The 20,912-nt window shown below is 52.9% G+C and overlaps 1 protein-coding gene across 1 annotated transcript; it reads left to right on the top strand.

Moving 5' to 3' along the window:
* Positions 1-10,796: 10,796 nt before the first annotated feature.
* LOC310650890 (adenine phosphoribosyltransferase-like) lies at positions 10,797-19,831 on the top strand (the record flags this gene model as incomplete). Its single annotated transcript, XM_083379714.1, has 6 exons — positions 10,797-10,884; positions 12,223-12,372; positions 14,102-14,195; positions 14,899-15,045; positions 15,327-15,422; positions 19,677-19,831. Exons 2-6 carry the CDS (start codon positions 12,250-12,252, stop codon positions 19,829-19,831), a joined length of 615 nt encoding a protein of 204 aa, XP_083235840.1. The 5' UTR covers positions 10,797-10,884; positions 12,223-12,249.
* Between the last annotated feature and the right edge of the window lie 1,081 nt (positions 19,832-20,912).

Here is a 20,912-nt window from a genome sequence, read left to right as displayed (position 1 = left end):
ACACCAGGGTCAACATGGTGTCCCCCTCTTGCTCAAGAGGCTGAGAGCTGGCAGGGATGATGGAGGACTTGTGTGAACCATTTGCGGGGGCTTCAGGCAAGAGGCCCCGAAATGCACAGCCATGAGAATCAGAGTAGAGCAGAAAGGGACCATGGAGGTCTTCTAGTCCAGCCCCCTGCTCCAGCAGGAGACCCTGTTCCATCTCAGACAGGTGGCTGTCCAGTCTCCTCCTCTTAAAAACCTCCAGGGATGGAGCGCCCACGATTTCTAGTGGCAAGGAGTTCCACTGGTTGATTGTCCTCCCTACCTCACTTTACCTGGACAAATCCTCGGGGGGGGTGTGTGTGTGGTCAAAATGACACCCTGACAATGAAATCGCAGCCCTGCCTGGTTTTTATGCTCGTCCTGGACTTACAGCCACAATGGATTTATGTTGCTAAGTGTGACGTCTGCAAAGTGCCACATTTTACAACCTTTCTGGTCACAGTCGCTAAGCGAATCGGTGCCGATGTTCAGTTAGTGACACGGCCGTTGAGTGAATCTGGCTTCCCCCCCTGACTTTGCTTGTCAGAAGGTGGCAAAGGGGGATCATGTGACACCCCCCAGGGACGCTGCGACCGTCCTAAACGTGAGTCAGATGCCACGTGTCTGAATTTTGATCGCGTGACCACTGGGGATGCTGCAAAGGTCCTAAGGGTGAAAAATGGCCATAACTGTTGCAACTACAAACGGTCGCTAAATGAAGCGTTGTACGTCAAGGACTGCCTGTGTCCCGGGTGCAGCATACAAGCCGTCCCTGGCAAGCAGCCCCACCACTCCTTCGCCCCCCCAAAACCTGGCCAGCGCTGAGCATCTCAAGCCGCCAGGCCTCAGGAGGAGAGGAATAGTGGGGACAAGGGGAGGCGGGGGTGGGAGATACTGGCCCAGGTCAGCCCAGGGACGGGAGGGTCCGAGGACCACCAAACCCATCACTCTCCCGCCCAGGTCAGCTCCCAAAGAGGCCGGGTGGACCCCCAGCCCCCCCTTGCAGAACCGCTGAGCGTCAGAGGGAGGGGGCAGCGTTTTCCCAAGAGGCAGCCGTGGGCAGCCCCAGCTGGGGAGCCTCTGCAGCAGCCCTGGGGGGGGGTCTCCTCCCATTGAACAGAGCTTGGTCCTGTTGCCCAGAGAACAGACCCTCCTCGGGGGGGGGGGTTGGAGTCCAGCCCGGGTGGGCAAGGGGGTCTGGGAAGGAAGCCACTGTTGGCACATGGAAGGGAGCCAGAGCAAAAGCAGAGATGGGCCCCCTGGGAGAGGAGAGAAGCCCCCCCCTCTTCAGTTTTGCTGTGGGGCAGAAGGGAAGGGGGAAGGCTCGAGATGGGGCAGAGAGGTCAGCCCTGACCCCCTTCCCTTCAGTTTTCTCCTTCCTTCCTTCCTTCCTTCCTTCCTTCCTTCCTTCCTTCCTTCCTTCCTTCCTTCCTACCTTCCTTCCTTCCTTCCTTCCTTCCCCCTTTCCTTTCTACTTTACTCCCTTCCTTTTTCTCACTTCACTTCACTTCACTTCACTTCACTTTACTTTACTTTACTTTACTTTACTTTACTTTACTTTACTTTACTTTTTACTTTACTTCACTTCACTTCACTTCACTTCACTTCACTTCACTTTACTTCACTTTACTTTCGTTCAGGAAAGATCCAGCCTGGAACCCAGGAGAAACTTCCTGACACTGAGAACAGTGGAAGGGCTTCCCTCCAGGCCTTCTGGGTGCTCCATCACTGGAGGCTTTCAAGAAGAAAGTGGACATTTCTCTGGGATGGTCTCCGGTCTCCTTCTTGAGCAGGGGGTTGGACTAGAAGACCTCCGAGGTCCCTCCTGGCTCTGTCATTCTGTCATTCTTTTCTGCACTTTATCCAACTCTGCTTCTCCAGAGCGTCTACGTTGCTTATCACGAACCAAAACCTGGCACGGGACCAAGGGTGGGGGGAAGGGAGCGTGGGTGGGGACCCCCTGGCCTTAAACGTGCCTCCAAGGGGCCATCAGGTTGAGCACGGGAGAACTCCTTGCCTGCGGTGACCCCTGCTCTTCCGGCTGGGACCACTGAGTCAGCAGCCGAGGGCAGCCCAAGTGGGTTTTTCTCCCGGCTCGGCGCTGGCAAGGACATTTGGGAACAGAGCGGGAACATCTCCGCACGTTGGGAGGAAGGACAGGGCTGCCGGGCTTCCTCGGCACAGGAGAAGACCTTGGTCCTTATCTTCTCTCCGGATAGGCAGGCACGCAAGCCGAGAAGAGGCGTTTCCCGAGAGGGCACCAGGAATCCTGGGGCTGGTGCCAGCAAGCCGAGGCATTGGTGGAGGGAGGGCAAGGAGGGCGCCTGCTCTGGGCTACCCAGGGCTCAGCACTGCAATACGGGGGTCTCAAGCTCTTCTCTTCGCCTGAGGAAGGGGTGGATCCCCCCCCCGTCCTCCTGCATGAGAAGGTGGGCCTCGCTCCCAGGGAACTTGGCTAAGAGAGCCGGGGGCAGGCACCAGGTCCCAGGATGGCCAAGCGAGAGCCTTTGGGGTTTAGTGGTTAAGGCCCCAGGCGAGATAGTGGGAGACGGTGAGTTCTAGTTCTGCCTTAGCCACGAAGGCCCGCTGGGTGACTTTGGGCCAATCACCAGGAGACGGTGAGTTCTAGTCCCGCCTTTAGGCACAAAAGCCGGCTGGGTGACTTTGGGCCAATCATCAGGAGACGGTGAGTTCTAGTCCCGCCTTAGGCACAAAAGTCAGCTGGGTGACTTTGGGCCAGGCCCTCTTTCTCAGCCCAGCCCACCTCACAGGGTTGTTGTTGTGGGGAAAATAAGAGGAGGAAGGTGTGCTGGTTAGGTTTGCCACCTTATTTATAAAACTAATAAAAGCAAGATACATATAAATAAATACATTTGCAATCAGAGTCCTTTGTCCCCGTTTGGCTCTAGCTTGTTGAGCAAGCAAAATTACGCAACTCACACAGCAGGCTACACACCAGCGTTGATACCAGGAAACCGTCACGTTTATGTTGTATTATTCCTATGTTCACTTAATAATTGCCACAAAATTTAACATTATAAAATTTCACTACTGTAACAAGAAGAAGAAGAAGAAGAAGAAGAAGAAGAAGAAGAAGAAGAAGAAGAAGAAGAAGAAGAAGAAGAAGAAGAAGTTGGAAGGGACCTTGGAGGTCATCTAGTCCAACCCCCAGTTCAGGCAGGAAACCCTATGCCATTACAGACAAATGGCTGTCCAGTCTCTTCTTAAAAACTCCCAGTGTTGGAGCATTCACAGCCTCTGGAGGCAAGGAGTTCCACCGGTTAATTGTCCTCACTGTCGGGGAGTTTCTCCTTAGTTCCACTTACGACTGTGTGGGGGGCCTCTGTTAATCTTCATAACTGGAAGGTTATCTATAGAGCAGTATTTCTCAAGCGTGGCCACTTTAAGATGGGTGGGCTTCCACTCCCAGCATCCCCCAGCCAGCCTGCTTTAAGAGGGGTGGGCTTCAGTTCCCAGAATTCCCCATCCAGTCTTCGTCCTGTCTTGGATGCTAAGAATCGCCCTCGGAAAGATGCCACTGAGAGAACAGGAATTACGGCAGCCTTTGGCTTACAAGCATTCATTGAGTGTCCATTTCAAGTTACAACGGCCATGAAAACAGCGACTGGTGCCCATTTCCAACCACTGCAGCATCCCCCTGGCCTGGCCACATCAACAAAATCCAGACGCTTGGCAGCTGACTCGCATTTATGACGGTCTGCAGCGTCCCGGGGTCATGTGATCCCCTTTTGCGACCTTCTGACGAGCAAAGTCCCAGATTCACTTAACAACCGTGTTACGGGTAGTCCTCAGCTTACAGCCACAGTTGAGCCCGACATTTACGTTGCTAAGCGAGAAACTTGTTAAGCGAGTTTTGCCCCATTTTACGACTTTTCTTGCTACAGCTGCCAAGTGAATCAGTGCAGTCGTGAAGTTAGCAACATGGTTGTTAAGTGAATCAGGCTCCACACACTGACCTCCCTTGTCGCAAAAGGGAAATCACACCACCCCAGGATGCTGCGGCCGTCATAAATGCGAATCAGCTGCCAATTTTGATTACGTGACCCTGGGGACGCCGCAACGGTCACAAGTGTGCCAAGTGCCGTTGTAAGTTTTGAACGGTCGTTAAATGAACTATTGTGGACCGAGGACTGCCTGTGCTAAGGTAACCCCTCGAGCGACTCGCTTAACCGCTGTGGCATGTCAAGGTTGTAAAATGGGGCAAGCCCCACTGAACGACTGTCTCGCTTAGCGACACACATTTTGGGCTCCATTACGGTCGTAAGTGGAGGACCGCCCGATTTTTCTCTTGCACGTCCAACTCCCGCTGCACGTGTGAGACGTGGCATGTGCAGGCGTGCTTGCTGCGCCGGAAAGCCGGTTTCTGAGCAGCCCCCTTCTAAACTCTGCCTGCGCCGGACTCAAAAGGCACCAAGAGCGTCTCTGTGCCTGGAAGGCCGACAGTCTCCCTGGGCAGGAAGGCTCGGGCGGGTTCAAGGCCTCGGCAGCCCTGAGATTGCAGACTCCGCTGGGGTTTTTTTGGTCTCCTCTCTGGGAGGGCCGAATTCCTTGCGGTGGAGGGAGATAGAAGTTGCTTTTCTTCCGCTCTTGTTTCCGAAAAAGAATTCTTTGTACTCCTAGCTGCTCTGACGAAAGGCAAGGGCGAGTCCTCCTCCGTGGCCAAGGCGCTCCCGGTCCGGAGTCTGGTCCAGCCGTGCAGGCATAGTGATACTTTGCGTTGCCGGTGTGGGGGCCTTTGGTTCAGGACACTCTGTTGAATGGTGGGGTCAGGGTCTGTCCCTGCTCGGAGGGCCGTTTGCGGACTCCAGAATTAACCTCTAGAAAAACCATGAAAACACCCCCCCAGGAGAAGGGTAGGAGCTGAGCTACAAACCAGGGTCTCCTGTTTTGAGAGAGGGCTGGACTAGAAGACCTCTGAGGTCCCTCCCAGCTATAAGACTCTATGTTCTGAATCAGGGATCTCCACACTTTGCAACTTTGAGACTTGTGGACTTCAACTCCCAGAATTCCCCAGCCAGCATATCACCTGATGACATTACCTAGTTAGGTGATGAAACGTCTGCAAGAAAACAACCAAGCTCAGAGACCACCCAGGACCCCACAGTCCCCCCCCCCCGTCCTCCTCCTCCATAGAAACCCCCCTCTCTTCTTAGGTGGCTGGGCAATTCTGACAAGTCCACAAGTCTTAAACCTGGGCCTTCTCCCCAAGACCCCAATAAATGAAGGAAGCAGAGGCACCACCAAAATGCAAAGGGGTTGCTGGTGAAAATTGCACAGCAGGGACAGAGAGGCAACTCACGGATTTGTTACACAAAAATGAATTAAGCCTACCCTAACCATTTCCTCCTGGCGAACAGCCATGCAGAACACCCTCGGGGTGGGGAGGGTTGGACTTTCACCACATTTTAGCTGAAGCGAGGTTGGGAAGAACAAGGAGATTCTTTGGGTTGTGGGGATCCAGCCACAGCGCTGGAATGGGGCCAGCAGGTTCGGGCACAATGGCTTTGTTTGGGCACCACACAGTCTCTGTGCGTTATTCTCCAGGACTTGGGGCTGAGACAAGCGACAGTCGACCGCTTTCGAGATGAGGGTGATGCAACTCAAGGCGTTTCCAGGTCTGTAGATGACAGCCTGCAAGGGGGATCAGCCGGCCTCCCACGAGGCAAAACGAAGAACTCTGGGATCAGCGAACGTCAGGATGGCATCAAGTGCCGCAGGAGAGGGGAACGTTTGCAGCTCAGAGATTTGAACTGCGGGGTCCTCGGTGCTCTCTGAGCTGGGTGGTTTTCTTGCAGACGTTTCATGACCCAACTAGGGAACGTCATCAGCAATAGAAGAGAGGGGAGTTCATAGGGAGGAGGAGGAGGAGGAGAGGAAGGGGAGGGGGCAGAAGGAGGCAGAAGGAGGAGGATTGTGGGGTCCTTGATGCCGTATGAGCTGGGTGGTTTTCTTGCAGACATTTCATTACCTCACTAGGTAACATCATCAGTGCTAGAAGGGAGAAGGGTTTGAGGAGGGGGTGAGAGGAGGACGAAGAGGAAGACTGCGGGGTCCTTGGTGGTGGCTGAGCTTGGTGGTCTTCTTACAGACATTTCATTACCAAACTGGGCTAGCACTGTTGGTGTTACCTAGTTTGGTAATGAAACATCTACGAAGACTCGGAGAGAACCCAGCACCCTACAGGATGAGGCTTACTGACTGCGGGACTAAAGATGCACCTGTCCAGCCCCGCACGGGTGCATCAGATGCGCAGTCCAGGGACCGGAGCCCCCAGGCTCGGCTGCAGCCACGTGAGAAGAAGGATTGTAGGGTGAGGGTGCCCGACCTTGGGAACTTTAGCGCTGCTGGCCGGGGAATTCTGGGAGTTGAAGTCCACAAGTCTTAACGTTCCCAAAGTCGGGCACCCTCACCCTACTCCGCCACTGCAGGCAAACGGCTTCCCAGTCTCTTCTTGAAGACCTCCAGGGACGGATCACCCACGATTTCCGGCAGAAAGCCTTCAGAAGTTGTCTATTTATTTATCAAATTTAGAGACATCCGTGCAGTTGTTCCTTTTGTGATAGCTGGCCAGCCCCGCTTCTGGCTCCAGGCCAAGGCCGAGCTCTGCCCTTCTGTCACGCTGTCACGGGCCGCTCAAACCGCGCAGGCTCCCAGCGGGATCTCTGAGCCAAATGGGCCGTTTTTCATGGGGTGTCCTTTTGGCAGCTGACCACCCTTCTTGCTGGCTGCAAGGGCTGGAAACTCCCAGAGGTCACTCAGCTGCCCACTAAGCCTCCCCCCAAGGCTTTCTCCAGGTCTTCTGGACCCCCACCGCCCGCACCCTCCCTCTTTGGAGGGGCGAGGCTGCCTCTGGATGCTCCTCAGCGGGTCTGCCTGCCGCTGAACCTGCCTTGTGGGCATCTCTGGGTGGCATCTATAAAACCCTACTGGGGCCACACCTGGAACACCGCAACCAATTTTGGTCACCATGCTACAAAAAAGATGTTGAGACCCTGGAAAAAGTTCAGAGAAGAGCAACTGAGATGATCCAAGGCCTGGAGACTAAAACATACGAAGAACGATTGCAGGATTTGGGTTTGGCCAGTCTAAAGAAAAGATGGATGGGTGGGACATGGTAGCAATATTCCAGTATTTGAGAGGGTGTCACAAAGAAGAGAGGAAGTCAAGCTATTCTCCAAAGTGCCCGAAGGCAGGACAAGAAACAAGGGTTGGAAACTAATCAAGGAGAGAAGCAAACTGGAATTAAGGAGAAACTTCCTGACAGTGAGGACGATCAACCAGTGGAACAGCTTGCCACCAGAAAGGTGTGAATGCTTCAACACTGGGGGTTTTTAAAGAAGAGGCTGGACAGTCCCTTGTCTGAGATGGCATAGGTCCTCCTGCTTGAGCAGGGGGCTGGACTAGAAGATGAACTGGGGGTCCCTGGTGCTTCTTTGAGCCTGGTGGTCTTCTTGCAGACCTTTCATTTACATTTAGGCAGGAAAAATCAAAGGTTTAAGTACAGATTAGGTGAGACCTGGCTTAAAAACAGCCACTGGGAGAGGGACCGCGGAGTCCTAGTGGACCATCACTTGACCAGGAGCCAGCAGCAAACAAAAAAAGCTAATACAATCCTGGCTTGTATAAACAGAGGCGCAGAATCAAAAGCACATGAAGTCTAAGTACCGCTTTATAAAACCTTAGTAAGGCCACGCCTGGAATGCTGCAACCAATTTTGGTCATCCTATCGCAAAAAAGATGTTGAGAGTTTGAAAAAAGTTCAGAGAAGAGCAACTAAGACGATCCAAGGCCTGGAGACTCAAACATATGAAAAACGGCCGTAGGACTTGGGTTTGGCTAGTCTAAAGAAAAGAAGAAATAGGGGAGACATGATAGCAGTTATTCCAGTATTTGAGGGGCTGCCACAAGGCAGAGGGGTTCAAACTATTCTCCAAAGCACCAGAGGGAAGGACAGGAAACAACGGATGGAAACTGACCAAGGAGAGAAGCAACCTGGAATTAAGGAAAAACTTCCTGACAGTGAGGACAATTAACCAGTGGAACAGCTTGCCACCAGAAGTCGTGGGTGCTCCATCACTGGGGACTTTTAAGAAGAGGCTGGACAGTCACTTCTCTGAGATGGTATAGGTTCTCCTGCTTGAGCAGGGGGCTGGACTAGAAGACCTCCAAGGTCCCTTCCAGCTCTATTCTATTCATTCATCTCTCCACGAACAAGTTGCTTAGGAAGGGGGAAATGAGCCCCCCTCCTCTCAACTTTCTGAGGCCGTACAGCCAGTCCTCAACTTAATAATAATAATAATAATAATAATAATAATAATAATAATAATAATAATAATAATTTGGAAGGGACCTTGGAGGTCATCTAGTCCAATCCCCTGCTCAGGCAGGAAGCCCTATACCATTTCAGGCAAATGGCTGTCCAGTCTCTTCTTAAAATCCTCCAGTGTTGGAGCATTCACCACTTCTGGAGGCAAGGAGTTCCACCGGTTTATTGTCCTCACTGTCAGGAAGTTTCTCCTTAGTTCTAGGTTGCTTCTCTCTCTGGTTAGTTTTCATCCATTAGGATTCTTGTCCTGCTTTCAGGGGCTTTGGACAAGAGCTTGACTCCCTCTTCTTTGGGGCAGCCCCTGAGATACTGGAAGGCTGCTATCATGTCCCCCCTCGTCCTTCTCTTCGCTATTCTTTTAGAGTCCACTCGAAGTTACAGCATCACTGAAAAATGTGACTTATGACTGTTTTTCACACTTAACCACCATGGCAGCATCCTCGTCATCAAAGTTCAGACACAACTTGGCAAAGGGATCGTATATATAAATTTAAATATAAATAAATAAATAAAATAATGACGGTCGCTGTGTCCTGGAGTCACGCAATCATCTGTTGCAACTTTCTGAGAAGCGACATCAAGGGGGGAAGCCAGATTCGCTTAGTGACCGGGTGACTAACTTAATAACGATTCACTTACCACCTGTGGCGAGGAAGGTTGCAACATGGGGCAAAGCTCTCTCAAGAGCTGTCTCGCTTAACAACATAAATGTTGGGCTCGGTTGTGGTTGTAAGTAGAGGACTAAAACCCGAATGTTTTTATTGAGGGGGGGGGAGAAATGAGTTGAGCCCAGCCTTGGGGAAGGCAGCCCCCTCGCCTCCCCCCTCTCTTCCTCCCAAATGTCTCAGAGGGGGAGCAGACCGCCTCTCGGGGGGGGGCGGTTCAGGAGAGTTTGAATAATCCTGCACTAAAACATCTGGCCGGGGAATTCTGGGAGTTGAAGTCCTCAAAGCGTCCAAGGTCGAGAAAGGGGAACGAGGCGGCCAAGCGGGCGATGAGGGGGGGTCTGCTGCCACCTCCTGGCCAAACGGCTGCACGGCAACCTTCCCGCCGCGGATGCCTTCCCTCCGCAGTCACGGCTTCAAAGGCTCCGCGCGAGCCGAAGGGGAAGCTCGAGGGCATCTAGTCCAGCCCCCTGCACGGCGCGGGGCTCTTCTCAGTCATTCTGGCAGCCCCCGATTGGACACCCTCCCGCGAGGGGGAGCCGAGTCATCCGTCGATCGACGGATTGCGACTCTCGGCGACCCCGCGGGACAGATTGGCCCCACTCCACGAGGAGGGTCTCTCTCCCCCCCCCCTCGCCCCCCGCCGCGTGGCCCTTCAGGCCCTCCAGCACCGGAGTCCCCCCCCCCCCAAGAATTGTCAATAATTCTTCCTAATTTGTAGACTGAATCTCCGCTTTCAAGGTCTCCTCTGCCTTTCAGCAGCTCATCAGAGATGCCACCCAGGCCGGACGCGGTCAGAAAAGTCAAGATGGAGGCCGCACAACCCCTGCCTCTGACACGCAGTCCCGTCCAGCGACCCGGGACCCTCTCTTGGCCTTTCTGACAAGCCCCCTCCCCGCATCCAACCTCCAGCTTTTGGCTCCCTCCTTTCGCCCCCCCTTGGGCCAAAAGCCCCCCGCCTGGGAATTCCTGACCCCCCCACCCGCTCCCGGCTCCCTCTGGCCCCCCCTGGATGCCCCCCTCGCCAGGAGAGCCCCGCCCCTCCTCCCGCCCCCTTCCCAGCCCCAGAGCCGAGCGGCCGCCGCAGCAGCAGCCCCGCGCCTCCGCTGCCTCTCCCGCACTTGCTGGCGGGGGCCGCCGAGGAAGCCCCTCTCCTGGGGGGTCCCGCCGGACTTGGACTCCGGCCGAGGCGCAGGGGGTCTCCGGCAGCGCCCCTCGGCCAGGTAGGGGGCTGGGCGGGTCCTCACCTGCCGGCCGAGCCCCGCAGCGCGACTTTTTTCCCCAAGGCGAGAGCGCGGAGGGGGCGCCGACTGCAGGGATCAGAGGACCCCCCCCACAAGAGGAGATTCTCTGCCCGAATTCGCTGCTACGACTCGGCCTTCGGAGCCCGGGCAGGTGGGCTTCGTCCCGGTGGGAACGGGGAGACCCAGACCCTCCACACACACACACACACACCCCAAGAACAGACTCCTTCGCGTTAAGTCTGTTCCTTTAGTTCAGCGTTTTCCAACCTTAGGAACTTGAAGATGCGTGGACTTCAACTCCCAGAATTCCCCAGCCAGCACAGCTGGCTGGGGAATTCTGGGAGTTGAAGTCCACGCATCTTCAAGTTCCTAAGGTTGGAAAACGCTCGCTTTTATTGGCTGCCCATCTTACCGCGAGGTAACCCTGTTAAGTCCGACTTTAAAAATGCTGTTTAAATGCAAATTGACAACTGTCTATTTAATATTTAAGAGCACGAGTCTCTCCAGAAACAGGAAGAGCCCAAACGTCGCTTTCAAAACCTTGTCCTTGGCAATTCCTGGAGACTTTGGACAGAGACGCTCCCGTGTGAATTCCTTGACCCGGGTACGTGGATCCAATCCTGAAAAGCTTTTCCAGGTCAGGCTCAGCTCTCAAGCTCTGTGCGTGGCCCCGGGGCTCCTTCAGCAGACCCCCCCCCCAGCAGAATCACAGGGATCAAAATGGCAGAAAATGCCCAGGAAGTTTTCCAGCTGGTTCCTGAACAGCAAATAGACAAAAGAGGCCTTGAGTCTGCAGCTGAAGTGAGCTAAAATTGCTTTTTTGTGTGCAATTCCTCTCCAACTCCACTCAGATTAAAGTTCGCTTCTCCGGGATCCTGGCGGGGAGGAAGGGGGGGTCCCTGGGACGCTGCCTGTAATTGTGAGGTGACCTGTTGGAAATTATTTATTTGGGTAAGGTTGAGGTTTTGCAATTCAGCGTCAGGGCAAAGTCCTGTTAAAGGCATAGGGGACCAAATTAGCCTGCAGTTGCTTTATTTGGATTATTTAATGGGGGTGTGTGTCCAACTTTGGCAACTTTTAAGACCTGTGGACTTCAACTCCCAGAATGCCCCAGCCAGCAGACCTTAAAGTTGCAGAGGTTGGGCACCCCTAATTTAGTGAGTCTGCTCCCTCTTTACAAGCTCATTTTCTCCTCATACTCCCTTACTCCCTCCCAGCCCTACTGACCAGACCCCACCCCAGCTTCCCACCACCAGGTTGCATTTTTTAAGTGCCCTGCCTGCTGGCTGCACCCTACTTTTTCCACCCTGGACATAATAATAATAATAATAATAATAATAATAATAATAATAATAATAATAATAATAATAATAATGACGAGGAGGATGAGGAGGAAGGAGAAGAAGAAGACCCCGGACTTAACAATTGTCGATAAGAAAGACAAAAGTCTGGAGAGTGGACGTGGCAGTGCCTGGAGACAGCAGAATAGACGAGAAAGAACTGGAGAAGACAACAAAATACGAAGACCTACAAATAGAAATAGAAAGACTGTGGCAAAGGCAAGCAAGGGTGGCACCAATAGTAATAGGCGCCTTGGGTGCCGTCCCAAAACAACTGGAGCACCACCTGGGCACCGTCATTGGCATTGACAAATTCACCATCAGTCAATTGCAAAAGGCAGCCTTACTAGGAACTGCTTCCATCCTGTGATGAGATCTGTAATACCATCAAACATCCACATCTGCCTATCCCAGGTCCTTGGGAAGGACTCGACAGGTAGATAAAGATGCCAAATCCAGTCGGAACATCTGGCTGGCTCTGTGATGATCAACAACAATAATAATAATAGTTGGAAGGGACCTAGTCGAACCCCGCACTCAGGCAGGAAACCCTGATTCTGTCCAGCCGGTCTGAAATGCCTCTCTCTGTGCCCCCTCCGCAGCCCCATCCGCTGGCAGAGCCTCTGCCCATGGACCTGAAGACGGTGCCAGCCTCCCGAGAGCAGGGCTGGTATCTGAAGCTGATGGCCCCCAACATCAAGGGCTCCTCCTATGCCTGGCTGGACCCCTCCCGTCTCTACTGCCACCCTCAGGTGCGGGGGGGGGGGGCGCTCAAACCTCTGCAGGAAGGGGGGGCTAGGGACGGGAGGAGCGAGGGTGAGGGGCTCCCTCCCTCTCTTGGGGTCTTCTGCACCCACCCACCCTCTTGATCTTCTGCTCATTCCACGGGGAAGAGCCCGGGCAGTGCCACCCACCAGGTTGGCTGCCACAGCCCGCCAGTCACCAGTCCGAGCCTGACGTATGTGCACGGCTGCCCCATCACCTGTGGCTGTGGGTTGTGAAGCAGGTGTGCCTGGCTGCTCCACCTGATGTTGTGTTGTGAGCCATGGGTGCAAGGCCACTGCCCCTGTTGTTCACAGTTCCTGCCCGAAGTCTATTATTAACATTGTCTAAGGTGTCCACACTTAAATATTCTTGCCAGATGCCCCATGGAAGGGGCTAAATTTAGCACCAGGATGAGAAGCCTGAGAGAGGGAGGGCCAGGGCAGAGGTGGAGAGGGGACCTCTGGCTCACCCTCTCCTTCTGCAGCAACCTGGGGAGCTGAGTCCCCTGGGGGGATCCTTCAGAAGGGTGGGGTGGGGGCTCACCTGGCCCTCTAATGGGGGCAAACCTCTCGGAGGGCACCTGACTCATCACTCTTTTAAGGGCTCTGGTCAAGCGGTCCTGCAGAAGAGTTAACAGAATGACCACGTTGAAAGGGACCTTCCAGGTCCTCTAGTCCAGCCCTGCTCAGGCAGGGGAGTCTATACCAGGGGTAGGCAACCTTGGCTCTTTTATGACTTGTGGACTTCAACTCCCAGAATTCCTGAGCCAGCCTGGGGGAATTATGGCCCCCTTCATGACTGGTAGACTTCAACTCCCAGAATTCCTGAGCCAGCATGGGGGAACTATGGCCCCTTCATGACTCGTGGACTTCAACTCCCAGAATTCCTCAGCCAGCATGGGGGAACTGTGGCCCCTTCATGACTAGTGGACTTCAACTCCCAGAATTCCTGAGCCAGCATGGCTCAGCTTGGAAACCTCTCCCTTTCCCCTCAGCATGGCTGGCTCAGGAATTCTGGGAGTTGAAGTCCATGAGTCATCAAAGAGCCAAGGTTGCCTACTCCTGGGCTAGGCCAACCTTGCCATCTCTATGATTCGTGGACTTCAACTCCCAGAATTCCTGAGCCAGCATGGCTCAGCTTGGAAACCTCTCCCTTTCCCCTCAGCATGGCTGGCTCAGGAATTCTGGGAGTTGAAGTCCATGAGTCATCAAAGAGCCAAGGTTGCCTACTCCTGGGCTAGGCCAACCTTGCCATCTCTATGATTCGTGGACTTCAACTCCCAGAATTCCTGAGCCAGCATGGCTCAGCTTGGAAACCTCTCCCTTTCCCCTCAGCATGGCTAGCTCAGGAATTCTGGGAATCGAAGTCCACAAGTCCTAAAGTTGCCAAGGTTGAGGACCCCTGCATTATGCCATCCAGGTAGCAGATGTGTGTGTGTGTCTGTGTGTTAGGATGGTATCCTTGTTACCATAATGGGTTTAACTCTCGCGCACGAGCATTGCAACCTTGTGCCTCTTCATGGTTTATATATTCCGAGTGTTGCCTTAAATGTCGGAATCTGGCCGGAATTATGAAAGCAGCAGCTCAGCCACTTCACAAATAAGGAGAGGCATCCTTTGAACTGCAGACCGTGCTCAGGACGACATTTCTGTGGGTCTGGGATAGCCGTGCCCCCCCCAATCCACGCAACTGCCCCCTACTGTTCTCTCCCAACAGGCCTTGCAGGACTGCGTTGAGGATTTGGTCCAAACGTTTCGTGACGATGCCATTGACCAGGTGGTTGGGATTGATGCCATGGGGTTCATCCTGGGTATGTCTCTCTCACGTCTCTTTCACTCCCCTCACCCACATCCTCAGCCCAGGGGGGGGGCAGGGAGACCCCCTTTGACGGGACAGGTCACTGACAGTACAAACTGACAGCAAACTCCTCTTCCTCCTGGTACTGATGATGTTCCCTAGTTGGGTCATGAAACGTCTGCAAGAGAACCACCCAGCTCAGAGACCACCAAGGACCCCATAGTCCTCCTCCTCCTCCTTTTGGCAAACCTCCACCCGCTTCTGGCACTCATGATGTTCCCTAGTTGGGTCATGAAACGTCTGCAAGGAAAACCACCCAGCTCAGAGGGCACCAGGGACCCCTCATTTCAACCCTGAGCTACAAAGACTCTCCTTCATTGGGACATTGAGTCCCGTCCCTGGCCAGTGTCTCTCAATTGGCTGAATTCTCCTCACAGGGCTGTTATGGCTGGGATAAGACAGGGAGAAAAGCAGAGGTCAGCAACCATTAAGCCACGGACCTGCCCTCCCTAGAGGCTTTCAAGCGGGGCCATTTGATCCCCTGCCAAGGGTGGCTCCCTGGATTCGGGGGTTGGACTAGATGACCTCTGAAATCCTTCTAATTCATCATGTCAGGATTCTAGGAAGGATGGAAGAAATACCTTACTAATGACCGGGATCTGGGGCTTCTCTTAGGGAGGGCAAATGACCCCTCCCCACTCTTTCCTCTCACCCAGGTGCCGCCATCGCCGTCACCCTCCGAAAAGGCTTTGTGGCCATCCGGAAAGCCGGCCACCTCTGTGTCGAGACTCGCACCCAGACCTACCAGGACTACACACATCGTGAAAAAGTGATGGAAACCCGCACCGACGCCATCAGCCCAGGTAGAGGATTCCTTCTTAATTACTGATTAAATATGCAGTTTGATGCAATTCTGTGTTCCTTTGGTAGCTGGGGGCCCTCTGCTGGGGGGGGGGCGCTGCCAGGGGGGGCATCTGCACAGGGTGGGCATCAGGGTATCCACTGCTGTGGCCACAGCCAGAAAGTGGGCTGGAAAACTCCACCTCCACGTGCCGGGACCCCCCTCAAGGGCTGGTGGGGGCGGGGGGACAGCTGGGTGAAAAAGACCCCAGACCCACCTTGGTTCTGCCCCCCTCCTCTCCAGGTGTCCGGGTCCTGCTGGTGGATCAGTGGGTAGAGACAGGGGGCACCATGCAAGGCGCCGTCCAGCTGGTGGAACGCCAAGGCGGTGTGGTGGCAGGTAAGGACGGGAGGAGGCACCCAGGATGGATTTCTTCCCAATGTTTGGGCCGAGGACTAGTCATTGAAGCCTCCACATGCAGTGGCTGTCTACCTTAGCAGCTACAGCCCTATCAGATCCAGCAGGGGTTCTTAAACACATTTCACGGTGCCCAGTGCAACCTCCATGTTCAGAGATAGTCTACCTGAGGCTGCCAGATTGCAATCTGGCGCCTTCCCAGTGTGTTAAAATTGGTGTTCCTCCTGGCCCACCCAAAGCTGCAGGCACAACAAAGATGAGTAGGGGGCCGGAGGCTAAAAGATATGCAGAACAGCTGCAGGAATTGGGTCCATCTAGTTTAATGAAGAGAAGGGTGAGGAGTGACAGGATAGCAGCCTTCCAATATTTGAGGGGCTGCCCCAAAGAAGAGGGGGGGGGCAAGCTGCTCTCCAAAGCCCCTGAGGGCAGGAGAAGAAGCAACGGATGGAAACTAATGAAGCAGAGAAGCAACCTGGAACTAAGGAGAAATTTCCTAAGAGTGAGAACAGTTAACCAATGGAACAGCTTGCCACCAGATGTTGTGGGTGCTAGGGCTAGGCAAAAGGGTAGGCAACCTTGGCTCTTTTAGGACTCGTGGACTTCAACTCCCAGAATTCCTGTGCTGGCTCAGGAATTCTGGGAGTTGAAGTCCACGAGTCCTAAAAGAGCCAAGGTTGCCTACCCTTGGGTAAGAGTTTACAATAGTGGTGAATATATGTAGCTCGGGTGTAGGACGAGGCTGGAGATTCGTTCTCTGAGCTTGTGGGTTGCTTTCTGAATGTTGCATTGCCAGGCTAGGTAACATCTTGTCAACCGCCCCTCTGGTGAGTTCAGTATTGAAGGAACTCTACGCTTCTGAGGTACTATAAGTAAGAGATCTTCTTTATTGAACACACACCCCGGCACTGAAGAAGCAAAATTAACTGTTAAAGTTTCCCACGAGAAAATCTGGTTAGTTAACAAGAGCTTTTCCTAACCCCCACCCGCCCCGTGCTCACCTCCTTCTGGCTTCTTTTGGGAACGGTCCACATCTTCAGACACCTGCTTCACGTGACCTTGGGGAGGGGTTCTTGAAACTCCCGTTTCTTTTCCAGGCTCTCTCCCCCCCTCTCCGTTTCTATGGCAAGTTGAGTAGAGATGGAGGTTAGGAAGCATCTGAGCTATTCAACTTTGACATGTCGTTACCTTAGGAATAAAGGTAGACCTAAGGAAACAATACGTACACCTATTCGTCATCATACTACAAAAAAGATCTTTGGGAAAAATTCAGAGAATAGCAACTAAGATAATCAAAGGCCCAGAGACTAAAACATTCAGAGAACGGCTGCAGGACTTGGGTTTGGCTAGTCTAAAGAATGGACCATAAGAAAGGCCGAGCGCCAAAGAATGGAGGCCTTTGAACTCTGGTGCTGGAGAAGACTCCTGCGAGTCCCTTGGACTGCAAGGCGATCAAACCGGTCGGTCCTAGAGGAGATCCACCCTGACTGCTCTTTAGAAGGCCAGATCCTGAAGCTGAAACTCAAATCCTTTGGCCACCTAATGAGAAGGAAGGACTCACTGGAGAAGAGCCTCATGCTGGGAAAGATGGAGGGCAAGAGAAGAACGGGACGACAGAGAATGAGGTGGCTGGATGGAGTCCCTGAAGCAGGAGGCGTGAGTTTAAAGGGACTCCAGAAGATGGTGGAGGACAAGAAGGCCTGGAGGAACGTTGTCCATTGGGTTGCGATGGGTCGGACACGACTTCGCAACTAACAACAACAAGTCTAAAGAAAGAAGAAACAGGGGAGACAGGATAGCCGTGTTCCAGTATCTGAGGGGCTGCCACAAGGAAGAGGGGGCCAGGTTGCTCACCAGAGCACCAGAGGGAAGGATGAGAAACAACGGTTGGAAACTGATCAAGGAGAGAAGCAACCTGGAATTAAGGAGAAACTTCCTGACAGTGAGGACAATCAACCAGCTTGCCACCAGAAATTGTGGGCACTCCATCCCTGGAGGTTTTTAAGAAGAGGCTGGATAGTCAATTCTCTGAGATGGTATGGGTTCTGCTGCTTGATCTGTGTGTGTGTGTGTGTGTGTGTGTGTGTGTGTGTGTGTGTGTAGTAGAAGACCTCCAAAGTGCCTTCCAGTTTCGTTTCTATTCTATTCTATTCTATTCTATTCTATTCTATTCTATTCTATTCTATTCTATTCTATTCTATTCTATTCTATTCTATTCTATTCTATTCTATTCTACTCTACTCTACTCTACTCCTGTTTTAATTCTCTTCTACTCTACTCCATTCTATTCTTGTTTTTCTTCTCTTCTCTTCTCTTCTCTTCTCTTCTCTTCTCTTCTCTTCTCTTCTCTTCTCTTCTCTTCTCTTCTCCTCTTCTCTTTGATGGATTCCACTTTTTGAGTCACGACAGCCCTAATATTTGCCATCTTTGGGACCACAATAATCTCTTTATGGCTCCCCATTTTTAAGCTCACTGGTTCAAGCAGGCAGGTTGCAGGAACACACACACACACACACAGAGAGAGAGAGAGAGAGAGAGAGGAGAGAGAGAGAGAGAGAGAGAGAGAGGAGAGAGGAGAGAGAGAGAGAGAGAGCCATCTACCTGCTCAACGTTCATGGGCTGCTTCAGTCTCTTAAGCCTTCAGTCCCAGCAAGTCCACCATCGCTTTCAGGCTGATTTCCGCTGTAGTGAGCCACGGACTCCACCAGGTGGCATGGTACCTTGTCCGGATTGGCAGGGTAGTCCTTGGCGGGAAATCCAGATAAGGGGATTGGTCCCAGGTATACCTGGCTAGGTGTATAAGAGGGGCTAATAGCCCTTTGTCTCCAGTCTGTGCTAACATCAATAAAGAACTGATATGCTGAACCCCGTTGTCCGGTGTCATCCATGCGGTCCAGAACCCACTACACAATAAACGCTAGGCTTCTGAGGTGCCGTAAGAGATCGTCTTTATTGAACACGCCTCACGGCGCTGAAGAAGCAAAATCAACTCTTTAAAGTTTCCCAGCATGGAAAGGTGGTTGGTTAACAAGGGCTTTTCCTGACCCCCATCCGCCCTGGGTTCACGTTACCGAATCACCTCCTTTCGGTATGTTGTGGGAATGGTCCACGTCTCCCGTCAGACACCTGCTTCGTGTGACCTTGGGTCTCACGGTATGGGGAGGGGTTCTTGAAACGCCCTTTCTTTTCCCAGGCTCTCCGTTTCTCTCCCCCCCCCCCCGGTTTGTAGGGCAACTTGGGTAGCGACGGAGGATAGGAAGCGTCTGAGCAATTCAACCTTGACGTGTCTTCAGCGGAGTTTAGGGGAAACCTCTCTGCTGAAAATGTCACCAAGCCTGGTAACGAAACGTTTGGAAAGCAAGCCCTAAGCTTGGAGAAGAAACAATGGCTGGAAACTGACCAAAGAGAGAGGCAACTTGGAATTAAGGAGAAACTTCCTGAGAGTGAGGACAATTAACCAGTGGAACAGTGCTCCATCACTGGAGGTTTTTAACAAGAGGCTAGACCAGAGGTAGGCAACCTCGGCTCTTTTATGACTCGTGGACTTCAACTCCCAGAATTCCTGAGCCAGCCATGCTGAGGGGAGAGGTTTCCAAGCTGAGCTGTGCTGGCTCAGGAATTCTGGGAGTTGAAGTCCATGAGTCCTAAAAGAGCCAAGGTTGCCTACTCCTGGGCTAGACAATCACCTGTCTGAAATGGCATTCTCCTGCTTGAGCAGGGGGCTGGACTAGAAGACCTCCAAGGTCCCTTCCAGCTGTGCTGTATTGTATTGTGTTGTGTTGTGTTGTGTTGTATTGTATTGTATTGTATTGTATTGTATTGTATTGTATTGTATTGTATTGTATTGTATTGTATTGTATTGTATTGTATTGTATTGTATTCTATTCTATTCTATTCTATTCTATTCTATTCTATTCTATTCTATTCTATTCTCCCTCATAGGTTAAGAGTGTCCATCCTTGGGAACTTGAAGACGTGTGGACTTCAACTCCCAGAATTCCTCAGCCAGGGAGTTGAAGTCCACACACCTTCAAGTTCCAAGGTTGCACACCACTGGTGTAAAGTCCCTTGCTCGAGCAGGGGGCTGGACTAGAAGACCTCCAAGGTCCCTTCTGTCATACTGTTATATCCCATGCTGCTGCGATGTCACGTACGGGGCTGGCCTTCGGGTCGTGAAGCCGGACCTCTGATGAGCTGACCCTCCAGCCAGCTCTGACCCTTTCCCCCTCCGCCTTGTAGGTATCGCTGCCATTTGCATCGAGGACAGTGAGGGCGGATCCTGGCTGAAATCCCACTACAAGTGGTCCCACTGCGTGCCCCCCCAGCTGATGCCCCAGTTCAATGCTCACTGGCTGGACTCCTTCCAAGCCTTCCGGCCGAGCCTCCCCAAGTAGGAGCAGCCGCCAGGGCGCCCGAGCCACGTCTTTCAGCAACCACACCCGGGGGCTGACAGCAGCTTAGCCTGGGCCCTCTGTGCCCCCCCCAGCCCCCCCCCCCCCGCACAGATTCTCCTCTCCCTCCAGCAGCTTCTCGGGTCCAAGCTCAACGAATAAACTTCCTGCCAAACTGCGGGTATGTATTTATGAAGTAGTTCTCCATTTACAACCGTTCATTGAGTGACCGTTTGGAGTTACAAAAAGGGACTTGCGGCCCTTTTTCACGTTTACAACCGTTGTCGCCTCCCACAGTCACATGATCAAAGTTCAGACGCCTGGCAACACTCGTATTTACTATGGGTCACGTGATCTCCTTTTGCGGACATCTGACCAGCAAAGGCAACGGGGGGGGGGGGGGAGAGCCAGATTCACTTAACGACCGGGTGGCTAACTTATTTATTTACTTATTTATTTATTGTTTAGTGTTTAATCATTCAGTCGCTGTAGATTTCTGCCTTAGCCCACTGCAGGGATTCACTTAATAGAGGCGGCAAGAATCGTTGTAAAATGGAGCAAGACTCACTTAACAACCAACTTGCTGGACTATGGAAACTTGGGGCTTAATTGTGAACGTAAGCTGGGGACTGCCTGGATGGATGGATTGGTTGGTGGGTCATCAAATTGATTGTTGGCTTTTAGCAATCACCTAGACCGGGGTAGCAACCTTGGCTCTTTTATGACTGGTGGACTTCAACTCCCAGAATTCCTGAGCCAGTATGGGGGAACTATAGCCCCTTCGTGACTTGTGGACTTCAACTCCCAGAATTCCTGAGCCAGCCTGGGGAACTATGGCCCCTTGATGACTTGCAGACTTCCTGAGCCAGCATGGGGGAAGTATGGTCCCGTTTATGACTGGTGGACTTCAACTCCCAGAATTCCTGAGCCAGCATGGGGGAAGTATGGTCCCCTTTATGACTGGTGGACTTCAACTCCCAGAATCCCTGAACCACTATGGGGGAACTATGGCCCTTTCGTGACTTGTGGAGTTCAACTCCCAGAATTGGCTCAGGAATTCTGGGAGTTGAAGTCCAGGAGTCCT

Source organism: Vipera ursinii (genome assembly GCF_947247035.1).
Source record: "Vipera ursinii genome assembly, chromosome: 1".
NCBI lineage: Eukaryota > Metazoa > Chordata > Lepidosauria > Squamata > Viperidae > Vipera > Vipera ursinii.
This window is presented reverse-complemented; position numbering and strand designations above follow the sequence as displayed.